Source organism: Physeter macrocephalus, chromosome 6 (assembly GCF_002837175.3).
Source record: "Physeter macrocephalus isolate SW-GA chromosome 6, ASM283717v5, whole genome shotgun sequence".
Lineage (NCBI taxonomy): Eukaryota > Metazoa > Chordata > Mammalia > Artiodactyla > Physeteridae > Physeter > Physeter macrocephalus.
The window spans coordinates 6581705-6605562 of record NC_041219.1 but is presented as its reverse complement, the minus strand read 5'-3'; the positions used below and the strand labels follow the sequence as shown (position 1 = coordinate 6605562).

The 23858-nt window shown below is 33.4% G+C and overlaps 1 protein-coding gene across 8 annotated transcripts in view; it reads right to left on the bottom strand.

Moving 5' to 3' along the window:
• Nucleotides 1-23858, bottom strand: part of CNOT2 (CCR4-NOT transcription complex subunit 2) — a 117326-nt gene that overhangs the window by 16138 nt on the left and 77330 nt on the right. For 7 of the 8 annotated variants that reach the window (XM_028490389.2, XM_024122836.3, XM_007106594.4 and 4 more), the window contains 5 exons: nucleotides 17724-17790; nucleotides 6913-7060; nucleotides 5986-6168; nucleotides 3646-3725; nucleotides 874-999 (listed from right to left, as the gene is read on the bottom strand). In XM_028490389.2, the coding sequence (XP_028346190.1) occupies nucleotides 874-999; nucleotides 3646-3725; nucleotides 5986-6168; nucleotides 6913-7060; nucleotides 17724-17790 (604 nt within the window). The remainder of the gene's footprint in view (nucleotides 1-873; nucleotides 1000-3645; nucleotides 3726-5985; nucleotides 6169-6912; nucleotides 7061-17723; nucleotides 17791-23858) is intronic. The other variant, XM_028490390.2, reaches the window with a different exon arrangement.

Below are 23858 nucleotides of genomic sequence, written 5' to 3'. Positions count from 1 at the left end.
TTTTCTTAGAAAAGTGATGAAATGATCCCTCTAAGTTCATTGTTTCTGCTACTGGTCTGTATCAGATTCTAGCAAAAGGAAACAAGTATGTGCAAAGGATAAAAAGAATATGGTTACATTCCTGTTACATAATTTTCATGTCTAGTTCATTTATCATCTATCGGCCAAATCTCTTATTTATTAAAGACAGTGAAAAAGGGTATTAATGGTGACCAAGAGTCTACATAAACTATACAAGATCCATGGCAGTTCTCAACAGGAGGTAATTTTTTTCCCCATGAGACATTTGTCAAAATCTGGAGAGATCTGTGGTTGTCACAATGCAGGGGTGGGTGGGTGGTGCTACTGGCAGCGAGTAGGCAGAGGCCAGGGATGTTGCTAAATATTCTACAATGCACAGGACAGCCCCTCATTTACAAGAAACTACCTACTCAAATGTCAGTAGTGTGGAGGTTGAGAAACTGGCTTAGAAAAAATTGTTAATGTATGGTTAGTCATTATTAATCACTAGGAATGTGGGAATGTATTCCTTTAAAAATTGTGTGATGAATTGAGAAGAGGCAGACCATAGCATCATTATTAAGGTGAATTAAGGCAGAAATGCCAGAAGAAAATAACTTCTGAATACCAACGAAGACTTCCTTTTGGGATTTCTATACAAATTAAGTTTTCCCATTTAACTTTGCTATCATGGTATTCTGGGAGAAAAAAGCACTTTGCATTTATCAACTATGAAAAAATTACACTACTCTGATTAGAAAACACATAAACACATGTGTGCACACACACATGCATATACATACATATATATATGTGTATGTGTGTGCAATAGAAAGTTTTCACTGGCCATAATTAAAAAGCTTAATTAATTACCATAAGGAGCTCTTCCAGCCAAGGGGTTTATTAATGGAGTTGGGTTACCACTTCCTTCCCTTCTATTTCGGTCTGCTAATGCTGGAAAATCTGAAAGGTCCAATCCTGTCACATTTTCACTTCCATCTAAATAACAAGAAAAAACACTAGTTACTGATTCTACAAACATTTTAAAGAGGTTATTAAAGACCAACTATAATAAAGTTTGAAATAACAGTGCCTTCTTCCTAAACAATGTACAGCACCGTACTTGGTATATGTAAATGTACAATAAATACTTGTGGATTGACTTCATGTGAAAGAATTTTATGAACAATTAAGCAAAGCAATATGTACTTACTAGCATAATAAAAATCCCATAATCCTAGAGACTTAGGAGTAAAGAGAATAAGGAGTAAGGTGATACATTATTTCCCCTGTGAAAGATGGTACTCAAGTTATAGGTTGTTAGTTAGCAAGAGGGGACACTGTTGCGATAAAACTACTCTTTCATTATATCCAAAAGCAGAGGTTGTATCTGGAATGCTTGGAGCTTCATTTATAACACAAGTGTGATAATGACACTGCCTCCTGCAAATAGCCTGAATCATATTTGAGGCATAGGCAATGGAAGCAGAAGCCCTAAGGACTTCTTTTTTCCTGTGGCCTATTAGTCCCATAAACAAATGTGTATGCATGTTGAGCGTGTGAAAGTGTGTGTGTGCACGCGCGCATGCACGTGTGTTTTGCAGTTGAGAGTATAAAGTAGGGTGGAGAACGTAGGTAAATGTAGGGTTCCCATGTCTAGTGAGTGAATTTTATGAGAATATGATACAAAGCCCAGAAGTTTATATTACCTATTACACAGTAGGCGCTCAATAAATATACAAGGAATGAATAAAATTTATTTTTGTTCATTTTGAATTAAAAAAAATCAGTTTCTTTCCTTTTAAAAAATAAATTTAACCCAACATTTCTACTTTGCCTATTTTAATCATCACCTTAGTCTCCTCTCAACATTTATTATTCTATTATTCTTACAATCTTATAGTCTTAATTTTTGAAGAATTTATTTTCTAGCTTAGCTTTACCCTGCACTATACTTTTTCTTTAATCTGTTTCATCGAGTGTATTATAACCATTTTCAATTTATTTTGCCCCCTTTTCCAGTTAATTTTAATTTTTCTCTAAGTTTCATAATTAGAAGAATCTCAGAAAGAAACTATTAACTCAAGATTACTTTGTTGATAGAAAATAGTTACATTCCAAGTCAGGTGACAATTCAAATTTATGAAGGGTAAAAGATAAAATCATTCATACCCATTGTTTTTAAAGAAACCGCAGCTCATGAATTCTGAATTTTAAAAAGATACTACTATATAAAGGGCAACAATAGACATTAACAATTTATATAGTGCTTTAATTTAAAAAGCAATCTCTTTTGAATTACTTGATTACAAATTAACTAAAAACTTTCAATAAGTATTAACTTTTAATACACTTCTTCAGGTCCTCTTAAGATGGAGTTTAAAACTGCCATATGTTATTTGAGAATAATTTTAACCTAAAAATAGTATTAACTATCACATTTTTATTTTTAGGGTAAGACTTGGAAACAATTTTCCTAGTGTAAAATATACTTAGTTAAAAATGACTTTAAAAAATAATTCTAAAATTCACAGAAGTGTATAAACCATAATTCAGAATATAAGATGGCACTGTGAGACACACTGTTACTTTATGGTTCATTTAGGGGAAAAAAAACCTCGCTAATTAAACTATGATATGCAGCCTAATTTCAGAGATATTAAAATATTAAAAAAATCTGCATTTGAGGAACAATGAAATAGGGTATTTCCTATTAGAACGCAAAACTTTAAATGCTAAAATTTGACATTTTAAAGTCTCACTTGGTCAATCTATGCTACTAAACATACAATAACACTGAAAAATTAAAAGCCGATAGCCAGAAATGTCATTTCAATTACTAAATCTTCTCGTGCTTTCACATAACGCCCCATTTCATTGATCATTCTTTCACCTTCCACTTCCTTCACGTGTATTTCTCTCTCAACAATCATATTCATTTTTGCTCCTATGACCATGACAACATCCTTTATTTCCTTTCTCAGGAAAGGGTTTGGAGGCAAGGGTGGAAGAAGGTGAAATCTGAAGCAGAATAGCAACAAAGCCTCCTGTTCTCTTCTGTCTGAAGCAGCTGATAAAAGTAAACCAACAGACTGCAAGAATTCTTTACTGTCAAAATCAGGATTGGTTTTCCATGTAATTAAATTCTGAATTTTACACAAAATTGGATTAAAAATTTGTAAGAGTTAAATGCCAAAATTAGTATTATTAAAACTATTCAGAAAAAATTGTAAGCACTCCATATAATTTTAAAGGTTTCTTCAATCTGGGTCTCTATAGCCAGAATGCCATACCACTCAACCTAGTTTAGAGTGTAGTGACAGGACTGAGATAGGAAAAGCTCTTGAAGCAAAAAAGATTCTGAGGCACAAGTATAGACTAAATAAATGTTTACGCTTTCTCCAAGTGTTAAGGAAATAAATCTGATGTTATAACACTATGCTATTAACATGCCAAGTGAAAAAAATATATTTATCTTTCAACTGTTCACTGAATTAAATCCTATTTCCTGTCAAATTCTCCCTAAATTAAGTTCTATCATCTTAACACAAAAATTCCTTTAATATTTTGACTAGTATGTTGAATTGCTTTATATTTCAAGATCTATCATATTTTTATAGGGTACTAGCTCCAGAATAAGCTTACCTGTTCCATTAAAAATGTTACTTGATAAGGAGTTATTCATTCCAAATGCCTGATTCCTGTTCATTCCAAATCCAGACATACTGGGTACATAGAAAATAATTTTAGATATACAGTAAGAACACTAACTTTCAGATGAAGAAAAACAAAAGTGTTTACTTTTGATCTCCTCATATAAAACAACATGTTTAAAAACAAATACTAATTTTTTTTGAGTTGAATCTTTATTGTTATTTAAAGCTTCCCTAAAGTCCTTCCATGAACAACTGAGAACCAAAACATCTTAAACAGATGAATTAAAAAACAAAAAGCAAAGAATTTACATACGCCTTGAGGAAAATAGAGATTAAGGGTATAGTTTTGTATACTTGGAGAGCCAACTTACTGTATATAATGGAAGAAGTAATTCACCTCAAAAACAGGCAATTTAGTTTAAGACTACTGTTCCTGAATACTTGTTTTTCTTCCACTACTGGTAAAATGTGCTATTATTACTTTTCATAAAAGATCTTCTTTCATACAGTCTGTCTTTCCCAACTAGAACATAAACTCCTCATGGACAGGGTTCACGTCATATACTTCTTTGCATCTCCTGCCCTTAGCATTCAGGAGGCTACAAAAGGCACTCAGTAAATGTTCAGTTGACGTGAATTAAATGGTGCTTTTCTTTAACTGAATTCAGTGTTCTAAAACACATCATCTAGTTTATCTTTTAGCTACTTAAAAATAAAAATCTCTCCATAGTGCTCTTAATTCTAAAGTAAGGTACTTGGTAAATAGTTACCAAAGCTTCCCTTTTTTGCATAAGCCTAAACATGGGAAAACAAACAAACAAACAAAAAGGCTGAATTTAAAGCAAGGCCAGAGTAATTAAGCATGTCAAAAAGAATCGTTAATGCAAATTCTAAAATGAAAGTATGCATCTTTAACATCAAATAATCTGATAAAAGACAGTGTATTACTGTTATGAGTAAGGTTAAACTGTTTGAAGATGACTGGGTTTTTAATTTTTTGCCTAGATTTGTAAAACTAACTATGGCCAAACAATATTTTCATAAAATAATGCAGCTGGTGAAACACTCTAGAGAAGAGTAGAAAAGTCAATAGAAAGTTCTGTTTAATAGCATGTTAGAACTGCTGATGATATAGGTACCCTCAAACACTGAATAAGTAGTAAGAGATGAAAACATTCCATAATACATACAACTTATCAATAGTAATAAGCAGGGCTTTAGAGACCCATACTTCATTGACAATTTATAAGCAAAGTATTTTTTAAAAACTAGAATGTGAAAAAATATGGAAAGGCAAAAATTTAAATATACATTCAATGAACGATACTACAAGAATGCAGAAAGATGTGTTAAAGCCCAAGAAGTATTATATCATTAGGAAACTGTCAAGGAGATGAGAATTTTGATAACCCTTTACAAAAATAACTTCTGTAAAAATTAAGAGCAGTCAAATTATAAAAGAAGTATTCATAAGTCTAAATAAAAGTAAGAATTGGAGGTTATGGGATGAAGATTAAAAAGGAAATGTGCTAATAACCTATTTTAATTCAGAATTTACGAGTACTAGATAAAAGAAAGTGAATTAAATGGCTTTGATGATAGCAACATCCTTTCCCCCCATATTCCCCATTAAAAAAAATGAACAAACTAAAATTTTTTTACAGTAAAGAAAGCCCTATTGTAGACATAACTCTCATATAAATTACCTGAATAGCTTTAACATCCTAACGAAATGGGTAACTGTTTTTCATATTGTTAATTATTATTTGCATAGCAGTATATGCAATGACCAGTGCAAAAAGGAGTGAAAAGCACAAATTCATCTTTTTGTTTTAAATCCCAGGACATGACACTATTTTCAAATACTACAGATGTAGTCTTCAAAAAGTCTTTGTCATTAAGTCTCCAAAGAACAAAACTGAAATTCACTTGAAAAGGAACTTAACCAAAGCATAAATGAAGCAAGGCAGTAACAGTCAAACATGTCTCCAGTCCTATTCATAGGTATGAAGCTCTTACCACACAGGTGACCAGCCTCATTTAATAGAGGAAGGACATATCAACAAAAATTTGCCGGTTGGCAACCTAAGAACAATCCTTTTCTAACAACAGTAACAAAAAAGCAAACTGATTTTCAAAAGAACATGTCTTTAGTTTGGGAGGTTAAGGTTGTGATGTGTAACAGAAAGAGAAGCTTTGGTCAAAATATATGATGAAACACACTTATGAAACAGAAGCCAAGACTCAAGAACAGAACGTTGAATATGAAAAGGCAAATTTGAAAATACCCAGAAAGAACAATTATACACAGTATCAATAAACATCTTACCTGTTCACAGTAAAAGGCTGTCGAGAAGGCTGCTGCTTTGGCATACATATTATGCTTGGCGAGCTTCTGTTGGGGCTACCTAACCCTGAACTGCTCATGCTATTTGTCCTGCTAGGAATTCCAATGCCCTGACCAACCTGGGAGTGGTTCATCATATTCCTAGGATTCATAGGCAAAATACCCCTGAAAAAGAAGTCCATTATACTAAATAAGCTCTCTACAATCACTCATTAAAATTCTCTGTAAATAATCAATTGGCCTAACCCTAGAATCTCAAATATACTTTCAAATTGCATTGCTAATTTTTATTCATTTAACTCTTTTGTCTGGTCATTTGAAAAGAAAAAAAGCTCTTTGAAAAGCCAAAGTAAACAAACCAACAAGAAAGGGCAAATCACAGAAGAATATATGGTGATATCGAAGATGAGAGAACTATTGGTGTGACTATGACATAAAATACAAATGTATTTCACATATATATTCAGAATAATTTCATTCCAAATGTATGTCATTCTATCTTCTTCATACTAATATGCACCATTTTTGTAATCTATTTTATTTTATTCTCACTAGAGCAATGGATGTGTGGTGAGGGAGCAATAAACAGAATTATCTGAGGAGTGATCTGAAATTGCACATCCTCCTTCGAGGAAGAGAGCCTGCTTTTGAAAAAAGCCCCCCAGGTGGTGATTAATCCTCGATACCCATCCCAGCTAATAACCAGTACACTAGCTGCAAGATAAAAGCATCTTACACTATGCTTATCAATTGGCAATGAAATAAAATGAGCATAGGGTATCAACTTTCTTTTCCTCAGTGAAAGGCACTGAACCAGAAAATCAAATAGTTACCTTATTAAAAAACTAAAAAGCTTGCTTAATCTACAAAGATACATTTTGAGAAATATTCTGGTCCATCAATAAATACCTGCTTGGAGATGGAGGCGTGTGAAGTGACATTGTTGGTACCCCTGTTGTTGGCGTGACGTGGCTCGGTAACTGAGTGCCTTGTGATAAGCTGCGATTTAACTGAGGGGTATTGTTGCTCATCCCCCTCATTGGAAGGCCTAGTGCACCTATTAAAAAAATTCAGAAGAAGGAAATTCATTGCCATCAGGAATGAAATTGTTATCCATCTTCTGGAGTTGGTAATTTAAAACATTTAAAAATGACCTAACGTTAATATAATATGCAAATTTTAAATGGAAATATTCATTTCACTCCAAATGGACTCTGATTTTAACAAAAATGTATGTCTAAAATTTAATATTATGAATTTTCATATTGCTTCCATTATTCTCTTTCATATTTCTTTGCTTTCATATTTCTATCTTCTTTGCATATTTCTATTTTACAATAACTGTCTGCCAATGACTATAACAAATTAGATGACTTATGTTTCAAAATAAAAACATTTTGTACAAATATGCTTTTAAGAAATTTGCAATCTTGTGTGTTTTTATGTTTTAAATCATAACTGAGGTACGCAGACATTTAATCCCCACTTTGCTGAAGTAGCTTTAATTTTTATATGATCCTTTTCAAATGCATTTAAGAAAAAGTCTCTTTATTACTATTTACACATACATACTTCTCAACATTACAATTTTTTACAAACCCAACATAAAATGTCAGCAACTGTTAAAAACTCAACCTGATATAGTTATAAGAGACAAGAATATATAACATTTTAAAAGATTTCAAAGTACAATGACCTTCTATTTGTCTAGTATTTCTGGGGCCAGATGTGGAAATGGATGTGTTCCAATATGTGTATTTTTCAAAACCTACTGAGGAGCTTACCATTCAGAAACAAAACATTAAAAAGAAAAATTAACCATCTGGGATAAACTTATTGTTTCCTGCCTTGTGTTAATATGAAATATAAATTATTATTTTGTTAATGATTCAGAATTACTGTGGATATTTAATGTTCTGGATGTTTTTTCCCCCTTTTATCCCTCAAAGCAAGGATGTTCAGCTGTCACTTATGTTGTCATCACACCTGACTATGGATGTCAGTATGCCTCCTTGCCTCCTTCCTTACTCACACATTTTGGTGCCTTCTGTTACTAGTCTGTTGTGGAATGGCACATCAGTCAACCAAACATTCTGAACTGAAGGTTAAATAAAAGTGGTAAGATAGAATGAGTTACTGAATAAGTAGAGGACTTTAGCAATAGGGATTTAAAGTGACTCCCTCCCTACTTTTTGGTCTAGTTTTGGGTCTAAGAATTCCAAAGACCTGAATATTTTGAAAGTATGACTTCCAAAAATTGGAATATATATATTATGTTCTGAATATTTTCCTTCAAATATCTCTGCAAATTTATTTTTTTGCATAACAGTCACCTGTTTGTAACAGTAACACTTTGTAACCCAGGGATACCAGTGAATCACAAAGATTTCACTGGAATCTGCCAGCTTCAGTACTCAGCTTGCAGCCTAACTGCTTCTCAACTGAACGAAGCCAATAAATCCAACTCAATATAGCTGTTATATTCTATGTGTACTCATATTCCATGAAGATCTGAGCTTGGTTCTGCATTTCTTTAAGTCACACAAAGGGAACTGATCTAGATCATACGTTGGTTTAGTCATTATATGTATGTCTGGTCACTACAAGTTTTGTGACCACGAGTATACCGCTAGCTACAGCCACTTTCTCTGAATTTGGGACAAGATAAGGAAGAACAAGAGATTAAAAACCAGCCTATGTAAGATTTCTTCAGAAGATACCAGTCTTTTCCTTTTCTCAAGCACACTAGTTTTCCTCTAGGCCCTCTAGATGCTCCCATAATGAACCACCAACATGACACTTTTCACATCACTTACTCAACAAACATTTATTGTGTGCCTACCATGTGTCAAGCAGTGTGTTAGCTGCTGGGGATACAACAGTGAACAAGATAGAAAAAGCTCCTACCCTCAGGGAGCTTACATCCTTTTCCCTAAATATCCTGTCCTAAAGTCAGCTATAGCTGCAAATTTCCCACAGGAATGTGTTTCTCACAGTTACTGACAACCAAGAAACCTAATCCAATGTTCACATTTTACAGATGAGGAACCTGAGCCTCAGATAAGTTAACTAACTTCTCCAAGGTGACACAAAGAACCAAGACTCCTAGTGTTCTTAATGGCAGCCCTATGGGAGCCCAATAAAACACTAAATGAGCACCCTTGTGAGTACCTACTGACTTGTAACACCTTTTATCTATTCTTTTTTTTTCTCTTGCTTTCTTTTTCTGAATATGTTTACTTCAAACTTTTTCTAAACCAACATCTCTTATCTCTTCCCTCCATTTTCTTTCTCTTCTTCTCTATACCTGTCAAGTTTTCTTTTCCTCCACATTTCACTCTCTACACCTTCAACATTATAAACATACATGTTCCAAAAAATTGCACCCTTTGGCTCTTCAATAAACCCTTCTAAAGACTCATGAGATTTGTTTACTTCAACCCTTCATATACTTATTATTCTATGCTGTATTATGAAAATACGTAACTTCAGAAATATTTTAGAGATTGGAGATTATCTGAACATTAGCAAATAAAATTTTGGAGAAGGAAACAAGAATGGGTAAGGTAATATATTTAGTCAATTAAGGACTGGCACACAATTTATAGTGAGGAGAGTAGAGGAAGACAATATGAAATAAAGAACTCAAAGATTAGCATTTACTTTTATTTTTCCTTTAAAAAACACTTGATTTCATAAAAACAGCTAATAAATTCAAAAGTTCTGAGTTGCATTTTATTGAACCTGGTGGGTAGGAAAAAAAAATCAAAAGAGAAGAGAGGAATGCATCAATTTCAAACTGGATCATCAACTCTTGAATACTTTATAATTGAGTTATTTTAAATTCAATTTAAAAACTGAATTCCTTTAAAACATATAGAATTAATACCAATGAGTAAGAACAGAGAAAGATTTATTTCTAGGAAACAAAATACATGGTCATTAAATTTGAGTTGCTTGAGTCAAACTATTACAACTGGGTAGGGTCAAGGGAGGGAAAATTTTACTATTACTAGTATAATTAGAAACATGATAGAAAATTATCTAAAATGTTATACCAAGAAGACATGTAAGCTGAAAGGGGGAAGAGGGGGAATAAAAAAATTAGCTTTAAAAAAACCCAACAAACTGACACAAAATAACTACAAGTAAAAAAACATAAATATGTATGCCTGAGCTTGTGCACTGGAAGGGCAGTAGAATTAAATTTTATCAAGCACCTAAGAAATATGTGAAGCACTATGCTACTTCATCTCATAAAAAATATTATAGAGAAGGTATTTATCCCCTTTTTATAGACAAGGAATAAAAGAATGATTTTAAAAAGTTATAAAGCAGTTTAAAAGGTTACAGTTTTGAAGCAAAGTTTTCTTTCTATTTGACAAAGTGATAATAAAGGATAATACCATATTAGAAGGAATACATGAACATATTCTAAGTAGATTCCTATTTCCTATTTGGCAGGGTGCTAAACAAAGAATGAACTGAATTCTTTATTGATCATTTTTCAGAAATCCAAAAGAATATGACCTAAGAAATGTTTCCATGAATTACTTCCGTTGCACAAACTGATTAACAGCACATTCCTTAAATAGTTATGGCATGATATGCCATGCTTTATTCAATCTTTTGTTAAAGATTAACAATATTAATAATAATACAAGTTATAAGAAAAAAAATACCAGCAACCAAATCCTTGAATACTCATACTTAAATGAAGTCTCCTGAAATCTTTAAGGAGAAGGGAGACAAATTTTAATTGATGCAAGAGGGCTTAAAGAATCCCCCATTCCATTCCCAAAGCAACTACCCTCCCTAAACTCACTGTCTTGCCCACACATAAAGGGCAACAATCTTCTTACCTCCAACCTGTCCCCATGTCTTCTTACCTCCAACTTGTCCTGAACCTAGCTGGTTAATCTTCCCTGTAACACTATTTCATTATACAATTTCCTTCATTAAAATCAAAGTATTTTAGAGACAGAAAAGTCTCCAGAGAGTATCCAACCAAGTTACAGATGAAGATCATTTCAACTTAATTATAGATGAACTAACATCAGACATTAAGTGACTTGCCCAAGATCACAAAAAATGAAGACCAAAAACCATGATCCAGGGACTTCCCTGGTGGTCCAGTGGTTAAGACTCTGTGCTTCCACTGCAAGGGGCATGGGATTGATCCCTGGTCAGGGAACTAAGACCCTGCATGCCGCTGATGCAGCAAAAAACCCCAAAAAACAAGAAATACAAAGCAAAAAACAACACACACATACACAAAAACAAACAAACAAACAAAAACCATGATCCAATTTCTGGACTCTAATTTCAATCCCTTTTTTCAACCAGTCACACTTTCCGCTTCTTGAAGGAGCTGCTAACCTTCACATTACGCGGGAAACTTTAATATCTGGGTCCCACACCCAGAAGCTGTGACTTAGTCTGGGTCTGGGAAGTTCATGGGCAGTGGGATTTTAAAACTCTGTAGGTGCTTCTAGAAGGGCAGTCAGGGCTGAGAATCACTGTCCTAAAGTTAAATCCAATCACAGTGCAGTCTTTACAATGCTCTGTCAAGACCCAAAAGATTCTTCTAATCTTTATTTTTCCCAGCTTTACTGAGATATAACTGACATAATACTCTTCTAATCAATTTTAATACTTTACTCACCCCAATACAAACTCTTTTTAGAGACCACATACTTGACTTACAATCTTCTTTGTAATTTCCCTAGACCCCTCCCCAAAATATGCCCCGGTATCTTTACTCATATCCTTCTCCCCACCTAGAATACTTTCCTTCCTCTTGTTCTACAGAGATATACAAGACTATTTAAAAAAGAAAAAAAAAAAATCTCAAAAACCAAACCGCTATGATCAAGGTGTTTACATGCAGTACATGTACAGTGTACTTGGTGTATATGGGGGGCAACACTCAGACATGAAAGTAGAATGAATTTGGGATCAGAACATGTTTCCTAGGCAATACTGTACATGAACTGAATAATGAAAGAGACCTAGCCAGGCCATTTGGTGGTGGTGATGAGGAGTCAGGGGAATAAAAATGTCACACCAGTTTGGTATGAGAAAACTGCAAGATATATGAAAATGAGGACAAGTGATATGCCTGGAGGAAGGGTGGGCTTACCTTCTGGGTAGTAAGGATGTATGAGACAAGCATGGATGGAGCTAACCTGGCTTCAAAATCCTCAACTATGAGAAGTTGCTGCTGTGTTAGAACCAGCCGGGAGTCCCAAACATCTGGCTGGATCTTTACAGCAGGTGGCACTCCATCTGTGGAACAGCTGTGTGAATCTCCTACATATACTTTGTACTCCTCCTCCTCAACCTAAGTTTGCATGATACATTAGTAGCACCCTTTCACAAAGTAATGCAGGTCTCTAACCTTAGAGATCATCCTTGATCCCTCTCTCTCTTTCATATCCTACATCCCCAAATCAATGGCTCTATGGCCAAAATATCCCAAATTTAACCATTTCTCAACACCTCCAGTACTAGTCCAAAGCCACCCTACTTTCCTGCCTAGACTACTGCACTAATTGTCTTTCTCTTTTTCTTGTCACTTGTCCCTCCTCCACTCAGTCCATTTTCTACACAGCAAGGTGATCTTTTAAAAATGAAACTGTATCTTAAAATCCTCCCCATTAAACTTAGAATAAATCCAAATGCTTTACCAAATCTTTACAAGACTCCATGTCCTGACACTTGCTACCCATTAACCTTCCACTTTCTTTGTTCATTACACTGGCCCTCTCATTCATCCTTTAACACATGAAGTTCATTCTTACATTCTCATGAGTAAGACCATTTGCATTTGCTGTTGTCTGTACCTGAAAAGCTCTTTCCCAGATCTTTCCAAGGGCTTCCACTTCTCAACAGACTGGTTTCCATTCAAATACTACCTCCTCAGAGACAGCCTCTTTGCCTGCTCGAAAACTACTGATCCCATCCACTCATCCATTAACCTGACAATTTTTTATAGTACTTATTATCAGAATCATATTATTTATTTACTAAGTAAATAAATTTATTTGCATGCTTATTCTCTGTCTTCCTTCATTAAAATATAAGCTCCATGAAAGCAGGAACTTTGTTATTTGCCATACTCTTCAATCCTGGAATAATTCTTCACTCACGGTAGGTACTAGATAAATAACACAATAAATGAATAAATCCTATCATAATGCCTTAGTCAGCAGATTCTTGGAATCTGTGTATTTAACATATGCAGTTTCTACTGTGTGCAAATTGCTTTCTAGGGTCATGACATTCAGTAAGTAATATGTAGCATCCAGGTTTCAAAGAAACTGCTGTTCTCATGTTCACATAGTAAAACTTACAAAGTAAGGCAATCCTGGCTCTACTACTTACTCCCTAGGCAAGTCCCTTAACCTTTAATCGGGTTGTTGTGAAGATTAAATGAGTTTATATTTATAACAAGTACTTAACATAGCACCTGACACATAGAAAATACTGAATAACTATTAGCTTTTGGGGAGTGAGGGTCAGGTGGGGGGATGAAACATGCCTATGGAAAGAAAATCAACAGGTGGGCCTAAAGGTGAGATAAAATGAGATAGTCTAATGAAGTAATAATGGTTTTCACCTATAAATAGTTGTTTTCTGGGGGAAAAGAGTATAACTGCGTTCTTGAACTTGAAAAGTAGCAAATATCTTGAGATAGATTCCATAAAATTGTGAAGATTTGTACTTCTTGGCTAAAACCAATGTAACAGCCTAATAGATTTCCCTTGTCTTGATAAAGCAAACCACTCAAAAATTTATCCCATGCTGTAGATTTTGTTCCCACTACTAAAACAACCTTACTCATAGTCTCTTCAAGGACAATGTCAAACATGACCTCATCTGTAAATCCTGTCCTGATCATTTAAGGTATGTGATTACTCCTACTTTTCAAGTATCCAGAAAACTCTGTACTTCTTCCTGTTTTGTAGGAAAATAACTTGTGTATTTATCCTACTAGAATATATATAAGGACCATACCTTGTTCATCATGCATTCAACATTTAGTGAGTGCCTATCGTGTACAGAGTATTGAGGATACAAAGGCAATGAAGACATGCAATAAATAAACGCAGCAACACCGAAGGCATATATACACTGTACAGAGATGGCATAAAAGAGAATGCTCTCTTCTACAACACATCCGTAGTCTCTAGCATGATGCAATATATATGGTAGGCACTCAAAAATATCTGTTAAACTCTATTCCTACCACCTTTTTGAACCTTTCCCGTACCACTGTAGCTTACTGTGCTTTTCTCTCCAATCCGCAAGTCTGTCCATATCATTCAACATGATACCTTTTAACCTATGGTATTTAATACTTTGCATATAAATATGTGTTGACCTCCCCAACTATAAAATGCTTCTAGAGAGCAAGAACTCCCAGGGCATTCATTATTAATTCAAGTATCTGTTAAATGATCCTATTTCGTAAAAGCTACCAAAATGTGTCACATGACTAACTATACTGTCAACAGCGTTATTTCTGAACCATTCCACCTGTGCTCTGGTTCTCCACAAAACAAGTAGCTTTCATATATGTATTCTTAAAATAGGAGGCCAAAGGGATGTTGCTGAAAGCATAAGGCTATGCCACTGCTTTTAAGCCAGGAGTCCGGATCCCAGAAAGAGAAGTTTATTTCCTTTCCCAGCTAGTGGTCTGGGTCCTCTGAGAATTCAGATACAAATGTATATAATAGATTCATTCAGACAGCTAGTTAACCCATGTGGCTAGATTATAGGCATATAAGAAGTACTCCTTTTTCTCAAATCCTCCAAGGCCCTAAATCCTGTTGGTAAGACAGAAAAAGTCACACCAACGATACTACCACTTAATTTCAATGCATTGACTATCCAGGGGAAATTAATTCCTGGCTCCCTGTTTTTTCCCATCTAGTACACAGCTTCAGGGAGCCCAGGGGTCTTTAAACCTAGACAGTGTACTTAAAATCTTACGCACAAGTAGAGAACAAGTAGAAAACATCGTGCAACTTGAATACAAGATTCCATTCACCAGCTTCTACAGTTACCACTTGATGCACAGTAGTCACATAAACCCTTGGATGAAAAGTTACATATTTGGATACAACTATACTGTACTAGAACCCATGATCACACAAGCTCCTAATCCAGCATTTTCTGGCTACCCTTGTGTACTATACAATCACTTCCACCCAAATCTGGCGAAAAGTCGCTTTAAACAGCTCTGTATCCATTCCAAGAGGAATTCCTTCCCTTGTTTTAAACTCAGTCAGTCTCAGTTTTGGAGAAGGCACTCTTCCTTCTCCACCTCTAATCTCTCTAATCATCAAGAACACAAAACAGATAGTAAAACTCCATTTTAATGGCTCAAATTCCTACTGAACTTTGCCAATCTGAATACAGAGTTAATGGTGGTACTCAATACACTTGAGGGGCAAAAGAACTTTGTAATATCAAGCCCAATGCACAATTAAAGTTAGCTGCCAAAAGAATAACATCATGAATTTATTCCCACCTACTTATTCTATCTCCCCATCCTTTATTAAGGTCAGCCCCTCAAGTTTTATCTTTCTGACTTACTTATACTACCGAAGCCCTGACCCTCTAGTCCTACATGGTAGCTGGTGTTCTCCTCTCTGAGAAGATGTGTATTCAAACTACTTACCAGCTGAAAGACTTATCTGGCCCTGTCAGGTCTATCCTAACAGACAGAGACTAGAAATTCAGGCTCTATTTTATTTTATTTTATTTTATTTTACTAGTTGTAGCTTAGAAGCTACACTGTGGACTAGAAAGGAATAATTGTACCCTGACTTGAGACATTTCAGTTTCAGTTGATCCAAGGTTCATTTTAAAAAATAAGTTAATACCTACAATGTCAGTTAAAAGAGTGAGTCATGAATTGAAAATGCTGTTCATCAATGCTACAATAATAAAGCCATTTATTATACTAAACTCCAACAGTAAATATTTGTTGTATGTAACTTCTTTTTAAATTACTAAGTACTTAAAATACTTTTCCTAATGAAAATAACTTTGCTCATTTATTAATCTTTGTATATCCTTAACCATCAGCACAATCATGTACACAAATTAAGTCAATAAATGTCTACCTTACCAATGAAATAACTATATTCCAAACCTAATCCATTCTATAACTTAGCCCGATTATAACTTCACATTTGTAGGTTAAAAAAATTAGATCAGATTTTCAAAGTCCATATAGCTGATTATATTGTAAAATAATTGCCATTCTCCTTCATTAAATAACCTTGGCTTCTCAAATATAACTTCTCTCTATTCCATTATCTACTTCCTGCTGTGATAAATTGTGGGCTTTAAAAAGAAAGCAATGTAAGTTCTTTGCAGTTTCTCTATAGAAATAAAGGGTAGCTTTAAAATTTAACTAGATATTTTGAACGTAAGGGTTACCAGAAAGGTGAAAGTAGTAGGCTTCAAACAAAACCAGTCCAAATGAAACAAACTGCTAGCTAATAACATTCCCTCAATAACTAGAATGAACATTTGCTGATAAATAAGCAACATCTTTTTTGTGTAATAAAAGGCTTAAAAATGTTTTCTACTTAACTAGAGGAAAACTAGTATCTGTAATTAATAATTTTCCTTACTAATTCTGTACTAACAAAATTGTGTTTCATAGCAAAAAGAATGCCACAAGAGGTAGAGAGAAAAAAAAATAGATGGAAACTATATTTGTCTAGCAAAATAAGTTTTTTCCCCTTACTAAATTTCAAAATAAAATTGAAGGGTAAAGTGGTATGACAAACTACTCTTAAATCTATCAAACCTTTACCTTTTATTATACTGGGAAAGGGTTCCAAATCACATAACTGATTTTTATTTGAAGATGGTTAAATTATTTGGTCATCAGATTGTCTGCTTCAGTTACCCTATTATTCTGTAATCTCTGATGGGAATTTACATCCCTTTTAACACTCCCCTCCCACTACAGAGATGAGAGATCAGCAGTCTCTGACGTTAAAAGATATGACAAATCTTATTAATATATAAAAGTTTGGAAAATTAATTTAAAAAAGGGAAAATTTTATAATTTAGTTTTATAAAAATTATGTCATAATAATAGTTAACATTTATTGAGCGCTTACTATGCGCCAGGCACTGTGCTGAGAGGTATAAAAGTATTACAACACATAAAAGAAATAAAATCTTGTATAGGGAAAAAGCTTTGAACTGTTAGTCAAAAACAGAGATTGTATACCCAGACTGAGCCAAAGTAAAAGAAGTATTTGCTAAACAAAGAGAACATTTCACAAACTGCTAGGTAATGGGCTTACATTAATAATACGACCAAAAAACACAAACAAAACAACCTACTTAACTGACCAATCAAAAAACCTTTAACTTCCTCCAACTGAAAACATAGAGAATGTCTATTTTTAATTTGTTTAGCAAATCTTCTTCAAAAATATTGCAAAGGAACATACATATACAAAAGATGAAGAAATAAATTGTGATCTACCCTGTATCCAAATAATTTTGAATCAGAAAGGTCTGAAATAATGAGGTTTTTCGCTAAGTAAAATAAGAAAAACTGAAAATTAAATATCTTTCCTTTTAAACCCTAGAATAAACCCACAAGGGCAGCATTATTCTTTATTTGGTAGTTATTTTTTTTCTTTAAATAAAGTATCCCAGAATAAATACAAAATTCTTACTTTGTTGCCCGTATAAACTTGCCCCAAACTGAGACAGCTGACCTGATGTAGATGGTGATGCCAGCATCTAGAAACAAATTAATTATATTAGAGCATAAAGAAAGTACACAGAACATTGCACTGACACTTTACAAATCTGTACAACATATCATAATATGTGAGAATCAAATCCATATTTCCCAATCTTCAGAAAAACAAAAACAAACACTGCATAATAAATTCCATGTTACTTAAGAGCGTATCACAATTGCATGACATCAAACTATGCAAATAAAATTAATTTTTGATCACTACAAAGTTTTTTTCCCCCAGTTACTCTAAATGAAACTATGACAGCATCATTACCTCACTTAAAAAAAAAACTAGGCTAACAAATACATGTAGACAGTACTTCAAAGTCTAAATTTAAGTAAAATTACTTGATTCTTAAATAATATATTAAGCTAAATTCTAAATTCAGTTTATTAAAGTTGAAAATAAAACTACCTAAATAGAAAAGTTTTGTATTTTGTAATAGTTACTGATTTTTATATAGAAATATGTGTATCAAATGGGTAGAAAAATCTAACAAACATACACACAACCATGTACGTGGAGAGGTGATACAATACCAAAGGACAAACCCAAAATACTTACAAATATGTATAGACATGGTATATAATGTACATTGCATGTACATTCATGGCACTTGTGTACAATGCCTTTCAATTTTTTGCATCATCTTTTTTTTCCTAGAATAAAAATTATTTGAAGGCATGCTATATTAATTTTTTACTTCTTCATAGAGACTAGCACTGCATGTGGCAGTGCTATAAAAAACTAGATACGTAAACTGAGTAAATGAAAATGTGTATGTGTAAGTGCATGTCTGTGTATTCCCTGTCTTATATTAAGCAACCATCAAAACACCGTAATTAAATAAGACATGAGCTATGTCATCAAAAGGGTTATAATCTAGTGGAAGGACAGAATGAATTACACAACTAATTATGTTCCAAGGCACAGTGTGGTAAGTGCTCTTAAGGAAGTATAAAGTATCACTGGAGGAAGATATTTCTAAAAAAGGGTGAGGTAACAGGAATACTTTGTAGAATGGTAACATCTGATGTGGGTACAGATGAGGGGTCTTCCAGTGTGAGAATATGCAGTGAGTGCAATAAAAGTTAGTGACATGATTAGAATACAAACAAAATAAGAAGCATCAGTGACTGAACAAGAGGGTAATTAGGGAAGGGAGATAAGGCCTACCCTACGCACACTGGGGAATAGAAGAATGGGAAATAAAAGAGTGATGGGACCAGATGCAAAAGGTCTTCTTAAATGTTATGCAAAGATGGCTACTAACTATGGCGATAAAGAGAAAAAATAATTTTAAGCCAGGAAGTGACATGATCAAACTGTGCTTTGAGACGATAATTCCAACAGCAAAACTGGATGAAAATGGTAAGATACTAAGCTAGAACAGAACTGCGACTACGAAGGAGTCCTATTGAATGGTTGAGATATAGGGGAAAAGAGATGGGTGGAGAATCACCAGACAGGGAACTATCAGAGGCCTCTCTGGTTTCCAGTGAAGGACTGGGCTGACATTGACCACAGTAGGAAAGCCGGGGGAGAAATATTTAAACAGTAGAGGTTTATACAATACACATTTCATGCTATTTTCATGTCAAAGTTCTAAATTGTTTTAATTATTCTGAAATGCACGGAAGTTTTTATACAACAGTAGTTGTATAACTAATGACATACACCAGACTCTTCTGGGGTTGGGCTAAGTTACTACTCTAAACACAGCAGTATTTAAATATAGTAACAAATTTTCTAAAAAAGCATCAAACCTTATAAATATTCCTTCTGAAATCTGGAGGGTATACAATATAAACAGTTAAACTGAAAGAATACGCATTTTATGCCTGACCAAGTTCTTTTGTTAGGCACAATTATCGTTACTATTACCACATAAGCGCAAATATTTTAAGCACATTAAAGGTTCATTTCTAAATTGCAAGAACAAGATCAAAGAACATATGTAACATACAATGAAGCTTTAGTTGGTGACAGAAGGTAAAATGTTTATAATAAAATGCCTTAACAATCATGATTTTCTGTTATCATTATAAGCTATAAATAAAAGTAAAGAAGTATAGTTTCCAAAGGCTTCACATAAAAGATGCTGGCCAGCATGAATCCATGACTTAGAATGATCCATAATGTGAACATTCTAGAATGGACCACTAAAAATTTTACTTTTCCCAGAAATGTGTATGTTTATTGAGCACATAACTCCAAAGAACAGACATTTTATAGTCTACTTTCTCACAAAGGTTATACATCCACAAGTGAGTTATAGGTATGCCAACATATCACTCCTCTCAGCACTGGGAGATAAAGTAGAGAAGACGACACAACATGAAGGTAAAGGGGGAATGGCTCCCTGGGCCAAATATTTGAGTCGAAGAGCAGCAGGGTGACCCATTTACCAGTATGACATATTAAATATTAGCATTTTCTCTATGTGTGAGGTACATGAAGAAGGTTAGTAAACAATGCTTTAAAGAAACATGAAAGCAGTTTGTTTAATGGTTTATAACTTTCAAACCATCCAAGTAAAATAAGCATTGATCAGCTATACAAACCGATGTTAAAATGACTGCTTCAAAATGTGTCAAAAATGCAAATATATAATTTCTTATAAAATCAATCCTAGCGGTATGTATTTTTAAACTCTGAAAACATGCTTCATGAAATGTATCAGTGCTAAAAATGGATTTTAAAATGGATTTAACATATAATGAAGAAATATGGGGTAGAAACGCTATTTACAAGCGCAAAGAAAATACACAAGAAATGTACTCTGGCACAGAAATAACTACAATTAGCAGACGACAGAAAATTTATATAATTTTTTAACTGCTGAAAGTTAATTGTATAAAGGTAAATTTCTTAGAAAAATATAGAACTTTAGATCAAGAGACATATTAGAGTAGCTAATATAAGCATAAGTGGAAAGAGCCCGGCTTTGAGTCAGAAAAAAAATCTAGGTTTGAATCCTGATTCTGCCTCTTACCTATGGGAGAGCCGAGCCTCTGTTTCCTTCCTGTAAGATGGAAATAACACTACCCTACGTTATAGAGTTGAAGTGAAGATTAAATTAGATAAGGTATATACATATTAAGTGCTCAATAAATGGTAGCAGCTGCTGCTAGTAATCTAATCTTCCTCCCAATGCAGGACTCTCATTAATAGCAATCAGAGGGGCAGTCTTCGGGGAATTTATTGACTAGTACCCTAATTTTATATTCATTTTTTGCTTAAGAAGCTAAAGAAAGAAGTTTATCAAATGAATTCTAGATAAAATAAGGAGGAGAACTTGTGTTCTTAGAGGGGGAAAATAGTAGAAAAAGATTAAATGTCACACAATCAGTAGAATGCTGAAACCAATAAGCAGGTTACTGTGTTCCCAGTCTAAAACCATTATAACAACTATATTCTTTCTCATTTCTCAAACAGTCTATAATACAACACTTCATTCAAAAAACAATAAAAACCAGGAAGCAACTAGAAGAAACAGTAATGTAATACAAGTTATTTTCCTGACTCAACAAAGAGCTCCTTTATCCTTTTGCTTAATATACAGAATATCAAGGAAATCAACAAGTTAGAAACTGTATTTCTAAAATTATTTCCACTGTTACTAAATATAATTCTGAAATGCATGACCAAAAAAGCTCTAAAATTATTTTGTTTTACAAAATGTATATTTGAAAAACTTAATAATAGGCCATCTGGCTCCTTCCAGCAATCCATAACAGGAAAGAAGTGTTAATTATTCTATCCCCCTCATGCTTCCCAATAGTGATCACCTCTTGCCATTATTCCCTCCAATAAAATGTACCTTCAATCACAAAACCTATTTCAAGAAATATTAAAATCAGTATGGTCAAGAAATAATTTTCTACATAAAAAATGACTTCAAAATGCAACGAAGTTTTATTAAATAAAAATTCCCTGACCACAAAAGCAATTTAAAAATGAAATATATAAGTTTTTAAAGGTTCCTTAAAAATTCATTGTACAATATACTTAAAGGTATGGTGATAATATAATTCCTAGCATTCTGTTATTTATTCCAGGATGAAAACAACAAAGAAATATGATTTTGACTATATCATATCTACAAACAGAAAAAAACAAAGAAAGAAAGTTTTAAATCTAGATAGAATCTGAAAAACATTTAAAAATTAAAAACAGTATGGTTAAAAAAATAAGAAACCACTGAAGTCAGAATGAAATCTAGTAAACAAAAAGAAAGACTGTTAGAAGATAATATATTAAAAAGACCAAAAGAAGAAAAGGACAAGAGAGGAAGCAGGCAGAAAAACAAAATAGTCAATAAGTCATAGGACCTGGTAGCTTATGAAATCAGAAATCAATAACAAATTATGAGTTTACCAGATATTTCAAGTAATTTTGATTAAAACATTAAGTTTTCAAAAATAACATTTTCAGAAAGTGTAATATATGCTGAAATAGTCAATGTAATTAATTCCTATTACATTTAACAATCAAACATTTAACATTCAAAACATACTAAAGAAAGTATGGCAACAAAGATCTCTCTATTATATTGTCTGAATTTTAGGTTAGAGCCAAACCACAAATTTAAAGGTATATTAAAGGCTCTTAATATGCATTGCTAAACTGTTTTCTACAAAGTTTGTATTAATTATGCTTCCACAGCAGTTACTTCAATGTTCCCTCACAGATAATGGCTACTCTTCTACTTAAAAACAAAACCCAAAAAACCAAACAACAACAACAAAAACCCTCTTTGCTAGTATGAGAGGAAGAAAATGGTATTTTTGGACTATGATTTTTTATGATTGTTATTACTGGATGAAAAATTTTCTAATTATTTTTGTAGATGTATCAAAATTTGTTGTATCTTTTAAGTATACCATTTTAACTCCCTTTTATAAATAGGCTTTTATCTTTAAAATACAGTTTGAAGATTATTTAAATGGCAATGCATTTAAGAGATTTTACAACACTGCCTTCAAATCATTTGACATTTAATTCTAATTTCTTTCAAGTCTGATTTATTTAACTCTATTAGGTTATTGTTGCCATATAAAATTTTGACATACTTATATACATTCAAATTAAAAGTTTTAAAGGTTATTTTTGAGTTTTTTAAGGTAATCAATCGTATCTGCAAATAATATTAATTTTGTTATTTTCAATATCAACTCATTTCCTTCCCTTTCTCTAACAAAAAGACTCAGTAAGAGCCCACTATCTCCTACACCTTATAATAAGTTCTAAGAACACAGCAGTAAACTAGAGAGGCAAGGTCGCTGCCTTTGTTAAACTTAAATTCTAGTGGAGTAGACAGGAGAATAAATAATAAATACATACTTCAGGAAGAGACAGTTGCTGTAACTGTTAAAATGCAAGAAAGAAGTTAGGATATAGTAGTAGTGGTAGTACTGATAGTATACAAGGCTACTTAGGAAAAGAGTGATCAGAAAGGCTTCTCGGGTAAGATAGATTAACAGATACCTGGATGTAGTGAGAGAGAATACCATTGGAAGATCTGAAAAAACTAAGTGCAAGGTCCTGAGACAGAAACAAATTCAATGAGCTAGAGAGTCAGCCAGGATGACTCTGTATGTAGTTAAACACTAACCATGAGGATGACAACAATAATGGTGATAGAAGGTATACTTATTTTATATTAGATTTTAACAAAATATTTATTATAAATTGGCCTGAGAGAAATCCTAGTTGCCATAATTGCTGTAGGCTAACACAAGTATGAAAGTTAGGTACGAGTTCAAAATGGTTGCCATTTGTCAAAACAAGGAAGTAGTCTACTCTAATCAGTTTCATGAGTTTTTTTTTAAAGTAAGGATAGGTGCTACATTTCATGTCTTTACAGCACATATTAAAACAAGGGAAAATTGGTTCCCACAAGTTTGTGCGTCTAAAATGATTATGCTTAAGAATCACCAAACGAGTGCAACGAAGACTCAAAAGACTAGAAAATACGTTAGCAATCAAAATACAGATATAGTTTTTAAGAACACCTTAAAATTGCTTAGATTATACTGCCCCCCCAAGAGTTGTCTATTG